Consider the following 10,892-nt stretch of genomic DNA (forward strand, 5'->3'; position numbering starts at 1 on the left):
ATTTGTGAATTTTATGCAGGCAATCCTATACGGGTGACTCAAACTCTTTGCCTTAAAGAACATACTGTACTCAAGGCTACCAAAAGAACACAGCCTAATGTCTGTTTTCCTACAAGTATATTGTTGTGGTAAGGGCTTAGCCTAAAGGCTTAGGATATTTTTTAATCTGATGACCATTGAGAAAATAAATTGAGGAAATAGAAGTGTATGAAAGAAACCAATAAAATTACTTTGAAATACTTAAGATAGAATAATTTTACTTACACAGGAGAGGATTGAAAGCTAAAGTATTAGTGTCTTTTTAAGTAGGTATTGGTATTCATGTATTTAGTTGTTTGTGGACTGGAGAGGGTTGGGGTTTTTTCGTTGTAAAGTTCTGTGTGGTAGAGTTATGGCTAAATTAATGATACTTTTAAAGTTTCATCTTCATATTTTGTACTCTAGTGCAGTTGGTTAGAACTATCCAGTTTTATGGCTTCTGCCTCAAATAGTGACCTGTGATTATTGTTGTCTCTCTCTTCCCATTTGATGGAAGAAAAAGATTCTGACACACTTGTTCTCCTTTTATCTTCTCCAAGGGCTATTTGAAGAAATAGAATGTTAAATATGTTTCATGATTGGAACCATGAAAAGGAGTGAGTAATAACCCCTCTGCACATCCGGGTAAAGATTACTTTTCTGTCTGGACTCCGGTAATTTGCACTAAAATTCTTCAGCAAGAGAATTCTTCAGCATGGGCAAAAGTAATGAATAAAGTACTTAATGATGTAATACCTTTCCTAGTCTGTTTAGTCAATGTTGCTGTTTAGTAACACTCTGAAGCTCAGTTACCTGGCAGAGAAACATTAGTAAGGAAAGCAGTCATTTTTAATTCAATACTGGCCTTTTTATTTCTAATTGCCATTTTTAGTTCAAAACAAACTTATTGTGTGGCATAACAAGTATTTCTTTGTTCTTCTTGTTCACCATTTCTGTTAATGGGAGTCCAGTTTAGGGGAGCCCAGTCACACTCAGCAAACTGGGTAGACTTTAACAGTAGTAAATCCTTGGGGGGGGTTGCAAAAGTGCCTCATGTGATGCCTTCTATTCTCAGCATAGGTTAAAATTAGAACTAGACTGACATTGCATTGGAGTCTGAGTGAGAGTTTTAGATGGCTTTGGTAATGCAGACAAGATTTGTAATTTATCTCCGCTTTTGTCCAGAAAGCAATGAGTCACAGAAAATCCTTGCAAACACCAAATAATTGAGGTGAGTTGTTGTTAAACTCTTTCTGATGCTTGGAGGTGAAGTTCTTGGGAGATCTGATTACTTGGGAGTGAATTTGCAGTTGTTTTACAGCCACGCTTGGGAATTCACTTCTGAATTGTTGGCTGGGATGGCAAGATCATTGCGGGTTTTATTTTCTTGATGAATAATGAGATCTAAGAGCAAGACCTTTTTGATGGAATCCTGTTATATAATGAAATGATCCTGAAAATAGTCATATACTTAGGTCCTTTGATATTTCATGGTTCTAAGGCAGTACTTATTGAATAACATGCAAGAAGAGAGTTGCCCAGAGTAAGCTTTACTAGAAATAAGTATTGGCTTGACTGTGTATAGTATGATACTGGGTTTGGTAGTACAACTATTAACAAATGTCTCTTTTATGCACAATTTATATAAAAGAAAATTCTAGTTTTCTACTTTAAAGGGCTTGTAGTTCAAACAATAAAATCATAATAAATAAAATATCATTTCTTGTTGTCTGTAAACAACAAGAAATGATAGATTAGTTAATCACTTGATCTCAATAGAAATTTAATCTTGAAAAAATCAGGCAATTTGAATTGTAACCACTGTCTGGAGCAAAAAACCTCATGCATACATAGCATTACTGTGTAATGGGTTGCATATTGGGATGGGGATTGGGAAGGGTAGTTATTCTGATGACCACTGAAGCTAATCCTTCAAACTAATAAATGTGATCACGTTTATGCGGGGGAGGGAAAAGTACACAGTCCTCTCTTTACAGGAAAAAATCCAATCCCTCTGTAGGAACCTGAAGGCCAGACTGCACTGTGCCACGCTGGGGTTGCCATTTTGTCACTTGTCAAATCCTGCCAGTTTTCCTTAACAAACAGAGAACACATAAGAATCATAAATATTAATGTATTAGACCAGATTCTTCTTTATTCAAGCTTTATAATTTGATTTTGTGCTGTCTTTACAATAGGAGGCAATCCTGACATTTAACATTTTATTTGCCTACACATTTTAACTTGATTTCAGTATAAGCAGATTTTATAAATAAGTATTTTAGCAAAAGACATAGTAAACATAAAATAGAATGGTTGACAGTTTGAACACAAAAATGGTCACTAAGCAATTGTGGCTTATCCGGGCCACGTGAAATTTTAACAGAAAAAATATGAAAGAAAAGATTGGTTCTTGGAGACAGACCTGCAGCAATTATTGTAGGGAAATATATGTATGAAAAAACATGAAATTCCTCTTTTGTTGTTACCTACCTGCTTGTTTGGAAGAAAGTTATCCTTACTCTTTTTTCAGTTTGAAGCATATATATAGGGTATTTTTCTTACTTGCCACTACAAGTATCAGTAAAAAGCTAGAAAGGGAGCATTCACATCATCAGTGTTCAGAGTACACTGCTGCTGGCAGTTATCTTTGCTCCAGTAATGACAAGAAGAATGATTTTTAGAGGGATGCACTGATTAGGGTGAGTGAGTATCCTATTATGCTGCTCTTCAGGAAAATATGTATTGATTATCTCACTAAAGGATAAATAACTTCACAATTTTAGACTGAATTTAATTTTAAATGTGAATTCTGATACTCAGTAGGGATACAAAAACATTAAAAGAGAAATCAGAAGGCTTCAAATGCATTTCCCCCAAAAGTAACTTTCCCATTACTAACTATAAAATACATTGTAATGAGTTAAGCTATGAAGAAACTGAATGCACATAAAATATACTTCAGTTTTTTCAAGTGCAAAACTCCTTAACTAGTTGCATTTATCTATTTTTATAAAGAGAAAGCAGTTGATAGAATCCTGTCAGTTCTTTGCATTAACTCATTTGACTCATTTACATTAACTCATTAGTTAGTTCTTTAGAACATTAGTTCTTTACATTAACTCATTTGCAATATTTTAACTAAAATATTGCAGTATTTTAGTTTTCACATCACTGTCCCCATCTGGTAACCCACCCCTGAAGCGGTGCACTGAGCCTGAAATTCAGTCAGATCCCTGCAAGCAAATCTGAACATGTAAAGGATCATGGCTGAAACTGCAGTTTGCCTGGGAACGTTCTCTGCTGTGAAGACACTCTGGGAAGTGAGAATACACAAGATAAATGAAGAATTACAGAAAGAAAAGGAATTCAGGCAGAGGTCTGCAGGAAGGTAGGTAAATTGTAGCTCTTTAAGTATGTGAAAAGCTAGACCATATGTTACAGTTCAGAAGACTGTAATTGGTTTCTTCAAACTCATGCAGACTCTACTTCTTTAGTTGTTACTCCAGCAGGATTCCCAGTGATCAGTGTCTGTGATAAAAATGTTAGAATTTATCTAGTGTCTGTGATAAAAATGTTAGTATATAGACTAAATGCCCTGAACTCAGATACTAAAATCCTCTGCTCTGTAAATATTCTAACCTGTGAAGATTAGTTATGCTTTCTTCTCCACTGAGGTATTAACAGGATGCTTGGTCTTCTGTCTAGCCAGCAATTTTATGAAATTTTAAAAAACTTAGGATTCTATTTTTGGTACTCCCAATTTATCACATGTGTTTGAAATGAAACAACAAATTCAAAACTTCCTTATTGAGAATAAAAACAGAAAGAAAATTACCTTGTCATAATTCTTGTTTAGGTCCCCTTTGGAAATCAAGCTAAAAGAAGCTCATTGACCTATTTTCTTGCACTTATATGTAGTGGAATGGAAGGCTTTCATGTTAGGAGACTGCTTCAAAATGTGCTTTGGAACTTAATTCCACAAGAGGTTATATTCTGTGGCCCTGCTGTAACATGTTGAAAGGGAATTATGTCCTCTTTCTGAATGTAAATTTGAAGAACTGTAAAATAGAATTCTATAAATTAATACAGCTGAACGTTAAGGGCTTGTCTTCTCTCCAATTGATAGTATAATAACATCCAGATATAATTCATGTTATTTGACAATAAGGCAATTGTCTCTTGTTCCAGAAAATAGATAGGATAGTAATTACTGGCTGTATTCCTTGTGGCACCACTGGCAGATCTTCTTTCCCTTGTAGGCTACTGCTTGTCTGGGAGGAGAGAGCTGCTTTAGCAAAGCTCAAAGAAAAAGTTATTAATGAAGGTGGAAGAGCAATTTTAAGGATAGAGGAAGAAGAATGGAAGGTAGTGTTGATAGGAATAAATGCTGCTTGTATTGAATGACTGATGCACTGGAAAACTACTGTTTACAACTTTACACTTACAGTGGTACTATATTTGTTCTATTATCTACTCACTGTGCTTTGCAAACAGTGAATTGGGACACACTGTTGTGAGTGTAAAAGCAAGCTGGGTGTTTTTTAGTCCTGACTATTAAGCATTACTCTGCAAAAACAAAACCCAAAAGACTTTTCTGCATTAGAAATTATTTACACTGCAAAGTATGATTTTCATTATGTAAATTCTCATTTAACATTCACACACCAGAACTACTGAAATGTATCAAGGTGAAAACTGTGTTTGGGGGCATGAAGGTTTTTCTTATTGTTTGTTGCCCAAGAGTGAAAATGAGCCAGTAGATTCCCAGAACACAGTTATTGTTGTTTCTCATGCACAGGGGTAATCTGCTGTTAATGCTGGCGGAGTGAAGGCCAGCAGTGCTCTGAGCCATGCAGAAATGCACAGACCAGCTCCTAGGAAGTGATGAGTATTAGTTTGTGTTGAGGCCAGTGACAACATGACAACCAGACCCAGCCGTACTCCAGTGAATAGGAAATAGAATTGACAGAATAGGAAATAGAATTTAGATCTCCCTTTATGTGCAAGTATCTATGTAGACCAGTTTCATCTTCAGTTATATTGAATTTTTTTAGAAAAGAAAGAAACAAAAACAAGCCTGAAACTTCTCAGTGACAGTAGTGCAGGTATCTAATTCCTGGGAGCCAAAAGTGGGCAGGTTAAATCTGTGATCAGAATGACAACCCACACTGGTGTTCACTTCAGGATCATGGAATCATGGAATATGCTGAGTTCATTGAGTTGAGCTCCTAGGTTTGCACAGGACCATCCCCAAGAGTCCCACCCTGTGCCTGAGAGCACTGTCCAAACACTTCTTGAACTCTGTCAGGCTGTTGCTGTGACCACTGCCCTGGGGAGTCTGTCCCAGTGCCCAAACACCCCCTGGAGGAAGTATTATCTTTTCCTAAAATATTGATGTAAACCTTTCCTAATATGTATGATATTAAAATCGTATCAGTTATGCTTGTTATTTCTAGCATGTTTTAGAAAACAGTTATCAGGATTCATTTTGTAACCTACATATTACAGTATAACTTAAGAAAAAGGACAGACTGTTAGTGTTTCAAATAAAACTGCCTCAGCCTGTATTCTAAGCTGAATTTCTTCTGGTTTGCATTTCTTGTTGTAGACATTACCTTCATGTTTATTGAAACTAATCCACCTCCAGGAATGGCAGCTTCACAGAACTAGTTTGCAGAAAATTCCTCAGTTTATTGGAAGATTTCACAGCCTTGTTGTTCTGGATCTGTCACGGAACTCAATTGAAAGTGTACCTAAAGAAATTGGTGAGCTGTGCTTTTATTTTAAGCTGCTTTTCTAAGAAAATTGGTCTCCCACAGAGGTACCATTTCTGTGCCCTTTACCTGTCTGATAATCCTATTGGGTAGTAAGAAAACAGATGATTTAAATCTGACAGTGAGATAGAGATCTCCACACCACAGATTCCCTATAAACTAAAAATGGGACTGGATGGAAGAGACATCTCTATGAAAGCTCCTCATGACAAGAAAAGGACTTGTTTGCACAGCAGGGACTAGACATCAGACTGCAGCTAGCAAAGTGATCCTGAAAAACAGACTTCATGTTCTCAGTCCACAGCATGAGTACCCTAGTCAGAATTTTTTGGTTTGGGGTTTTTCCATGAAGCACTCAACTAGAGTGCAGTCCTGTACTAAGGAGTCCTTAAGTGCTGTTATTTGCAGTTCAGTGATTTATTTTTGTTTTGTGAGAACACAGAGCATTTATATAACAGTAAAAGGATAAGACAAAACAAGTAATATTGTGCCTCAGATAGAATAAACATGAACATTTCTCGTTTGTGCTCTCTGCAGGCCAGCTGACCAGCCTCCAAGAGCTGCTTCTCAGTTACAACAGAATAAAATCTGTTCCTAAGGAAATAAGTAACTGCATCAGTCTGGAAAGATTGGAACTGGCTGTCAACAGAAGTATCTGTGATCTTCCTCCTCAGGTTTTGACGGTTTAGTTTTATTTAAGGCATATTTTGAATTTATCCAAAGCCAATTATTGTTACATATTGCATTTCTGTTTTCAGATTTGCTGTGATGTGTGATTTCACAGTACTCCACACAAACACTGATGGGAACAACCTTTCTCTGACTGGTCAAACTGAAGCTGCATGAGAAGCACATACATACACCTGAGTAGCTGAGGGAGCCAGTCTTCATTTTGGGCAGACAAATGACTTGGCAGTGCATAGGGGGCAGTGACACACTCCATATCAATTTGTTTAGGCTGGATATCATCACTGATTTACCCCACTAAGAATCTGATGCCTTAGCACAGAGAAGTTCCCTTTTATGGTTGAGAGTACAAATTTATACCATATGCCAGGACACAGCTGTAAGCACCTTTACCAGAACAGCTAGATCTGAAAAGGGGGGTTGTATGATTTCTACAAATGCCTGTGCAGAGGTGAACAGTTGTTGTTCTCAAATGCTGGAAACAATTATGAGAGAATGAAAATAACTACTCACCTACTATTGAACTTTAATTTGAACAGACTGAAATGTGAGAGACCTGCATCTATAAGTCTCTTAGACAGTTGACAGCAATCAGTGCCTTGCAAAATTGAGTGAGTCCAAACAGCAATAGCCAACATAGAATCTTCAAATGGAAATCTACACTAGTGGTTAACCAAAATCCAGAGTTTACAAAATCCATGTGGATAGAGGTTGCAGGGTGTAATGTAGAAAATCCATAGTTCTGTCCTGTGGAGACTGTGGTGATGTGAACACCTGGAAGCTTTGGTTGTGCACACTTGAGTGGCATTCAGTGTTGAGACAATGGCACCAGGTCTGCTATAAAACATCTTTGTGGCACTTGAACACTGCAAAAGCACCTGAAGGCTGGTTTACCAAGGGACTTAGGTGCTGTGATACTATGTTGCTTTTTTAGAATGTCTTGCCAGGGCTGTAGACTTCACAGCATGGAAGGTGTCGTGGTTCACTCCAAAATACAGTCCATGCAATTTGATATATAAAAATATAAATATTTGATTAACAAAAAATGGCATATTGCATGGACTATGAAATACTAAGGACAGTGCTGTCTTTAAAATTCTTTTTCTTGAGGCATATCTGCTTTGTAGTCAGCAGTCAGGGCACTTGCTGCTGGGTGAGAGGTGCTGCCTTATCAGTTCCCAACCTATCTATCTTCCAGGCAAAACTGTTATTGTACTATCAGCTATTGGAACTCAAAACCATTCTGTGTTACTGGCTCCAAAATGTGCTGTAATGTTTCTCAACATTATTAGATTGCTGCTGTACTGCTGCAACAGCTACACAAAGTTGCATTAAATCTTCCCTTCTTTTCAGCTCAGTGACTTAAAGAAGCTGTCACACATAGATCTGTGCATGAACCAGTTTACTGCCATCCCTTCAGCTCTCCTCAACATGCCCAATCTAGAGTGGTTAGATATGGGGGGAAACAAACTCCAGGAGCTTCCTGATGCAATTGACAGGTAAACAGAGCTCAAAGCTCATCCTGGTGCAATTCCATTCCATTGAAATTCTAATGAATAAATACTGCTTCAAAAGATAATTGGTATGTGAACCTCACTCCAAACTCAAGATTTTGTCAGCCCTAATGTGATGTTTTGGATAAACTGGAATAATCCAATCAATCAACAATAAATTCAGTATCAACTACAAGGTTAAATATTTATTGTCAATGACAGTTTTCAACAGAGTAGGTGATTATCTTGGATATGGGATTTCTTTTGAGACTTGTTGCATTATGAGTCCTTTATGTGGCTGAAAAATTATTTTATAATAATGACTGATAAGATTAATTTCCTAAATCTTGATTTTTCGCACAAATATCTATTTTTCAGAATGGAAAACCTCCACACTTTGTGGCTCCAAAGGAATGAAATAAACTCTTTGCCAGAAACCATTGGTAATATGAAAAATCTTAGTACTCTTGTTCTTAGCAACAACAAACTCAAGGATATTCCAGCTTGTATGAAGGACATGACAAATCTGAGGTAAGAAAAAGCACCAGAAATATAAATGAAAATACTAGAAAATATTTTTAAGCCTCCCTTGAGTTGTGTATCATAGAGTGATACCAAGGAAGAGGAGAATGCATTACCACAGTTGTACAGGTGGACACAATAAATCAACATAATTACACAGATTCACAGCAGTTAAGGATCTGGTCATGCAGGCTTTGTGTAGTGAAAATTAGCTAAAGAAGTAAATTATGATAGCTACAGTCTCACGTGGAAAAGCAGACTATAATACATTTTCTCATTTCATAGCCCTCCCCCTATATTTTGCCCTTTTATATCACTCTCTAAAGGCAAGAGCTTGCAGGCATAAAAATGACAAAAAGTAAAACTTTGCCATTGAGAAATCAAGCATTCCGAATTAAACAAAAATGATTAGGTTTAAGGACATGGATGAAACTCTTATGTACTTGATATGTAAAATAAAAAATGTAAATTCTTAATTGGTAGAATTTGAAGTACTTCTCAGTATACTGTGACAGAAACTTTCCTGTTGTTAGCATTTTCATTTGGATTACTGGATGTTGGCCATTTTAGAGAAAGATGCTAGCCTGCATAAACCATGCCTAACCCAAAAAGACAACTCCTCAGCTCTTTTGGACGCACCTCCTCAACTAAATACACACAAGCATAGGCCCAAGGATGGCCCAAGAACAGAGACAGGACTGGCACCTGCCTTGCAAAGCTGGGAGGAGCCACCTGCACTGTTCTCATCCACTCACCTGTTTGTGAAAGCTCAGTACATCTGACAGTGGGGTCAGAAACTGAAGAAAAAATGCTGAGGACCACGATGTTTTTTCCCATCACAATCAGTTACTGTTACAAAGCATCCTCTTAGCTTACTTTTTCTTAATACTGCTGATAGAGCGGTGAGTTTAGTATAACAATAACTTAATTTCCTTTTACTTAAAATAGTGTTTGAGAAATCTTAATTCAGTTTCAAAAGAATTGTTTTCTCTGGACAAAACTTACTGCAAGAGTAACCTTTTCTGGTGAATTCCTAGATTTGTCAACTTCAGAGACAACCCACTGGAGCTAGAGGTAACACTCCCTCCATGTGAGAACACAGACGAGGAGGAGCAACAAGAAATGTTTGGCATTGACTTCATGCACATGTATATCCAGGAGTCACTCAAGAAAACAGGCATGGCTTTTTTATCAGTTCTTATCTCTCCACAATACAGTGAGGAAGAGAGGGATAAACTGGATAAATAAAATCTAGGATATGTATAGAAATGAAATATGAATAAGTAATGTTTTCCAAAAAATCTGTAAACAGGCTTTTGCTGAGGGCAGGGGCACTTTCAACAGGAGTTGGCACAGTAAGGTCTCCCTACAAACAGCACAAATTCTGGTAGGAACATACTGGAACCATGGAGTACTGTAATAAATGTGCCTGAGTTACCTACACCATGGATAACTAGAAGGTGATGACTGTTTTTTGTATTTGCAATTTAATCAGTTTACACAGTGAAGGTCTTCTAGCATCCTTTAATTCATGAAGCTCAACTTTTCCTATTTTTGGGTATTATCCAGATGGTACTTCCAGGGGAAGATTAAGGGACAAAAGCTATGTTCCCAACATACACGTTTTAGCAACGAACCATCAACACCAGATAAATAGATGTTTCTCACAACTTGCTCTGACATAAAACAGAGCCACTTAAAATACCCCCAGTATTTTAAGTTTTAATTCACATTTATAAAACATGACAAAAAATTGCTATTCATTGTCTCCAGAGTAACAGTTTTAATGTTGCAGTAAGAGACCCAAATAAGCACTTTTGAACAGATGTTCAGTTGGCAGCTGTTACTTGCAGAGAGCACTTCACTGCAGATATAAAATGTTCTCTCTGATCTTCATTTTGTGTTTTGTGAAGGCTTAAAAAACTGAATGGCATGCTCTTGATTTAGAACACTAAGCCAGCTTTTTTCTTATCAATATTTCATGAATGAATAATCAAATTAGCAAAAAATACACCAAGATGACACCTTAGACATAAGTTTTCTTTCTGAATAGATTCCCTAGCAGCACAGGCTGATGAAAGTACTTGGGCCTACTTAAATATTTTAAGAGGAAATACAAAGCTATTCTGAACTTCAAAGTGAAAATAAAATATGTCAGCTTTCTCTTATTTTAACCTATTGTCTTGCAGGAAATGTGGAAAGTTGTTCTTCTGATTCTCCTCCTGTCATGAATCCTAATGATTAAAGAATGTAACTGTGAATGAAGAAAATAGCAGGAACACTTCTTCACAGCAAAGAGGCTACAACAGGTTTCAAATTTTCATAGGGATTTTATTTTTTCCACTGATGAGAACTGGTTGGCATATTTGTAATTCCCAGTGAAACTGGAAAATAT

At 36.9% G+C, this 10,892-nt stretch overlaps 1 protein-coding gene across 1 annotated transcript; it reads left to right on the plus strand.

The window, feature by feature from the left end:
• The first annotated feature begins 41 nt into the window (after nt 1–41).
• On the plus strand, nt 42–10,772 carry LRRC39 (leucine rich repeat containing 39). The gene is made up of 11 exons (XM_066192370.1): nt 42–128; nt 579–635; nt 1,204–1,249; nt 3,223–3,409; nt 4,281–4,386; nt 5,630–5,786; nt 6,333–6,469; nt 7,836–7,981; nt 8,354–8,506; nt 9,535–9,674; nt 10,687–10,772. The coding sequence occupies exons 4-11, from the start codon at nt 3,285–3,287 to the stop codon at nt 10,740–10,742; spliced, it is 1,020 nt and encodes a 339-aa protein (XP_066048467.1). The 5' UTR covers nt 42–128; nt 579–635; nt 1,204–1,249; nt 3,223–3,284; the 3' UTR covers nt 10,743–10,772.
• The last annotated feature ends 120 nt before the right edge of the window (nt 10,773–10,892 follow it).

Source organism: Chamaea fasciata, unplaced genomic scaffold, assembly GCF_029207755.1.
Source record: "Chamaea fasciata isolate MVZ Bird 193981 ecotype frontalis unplaced genomic scaffold, bChaFas1.0.hap1 SCAF_10, whole genome shotgun sequence".
Taxonomy (NCBI): Eukaryota; Metazoa; Chordata; class Aves; order Passeriformes; family Sylviidae; genus Chamaea; species Chamaea fasciata.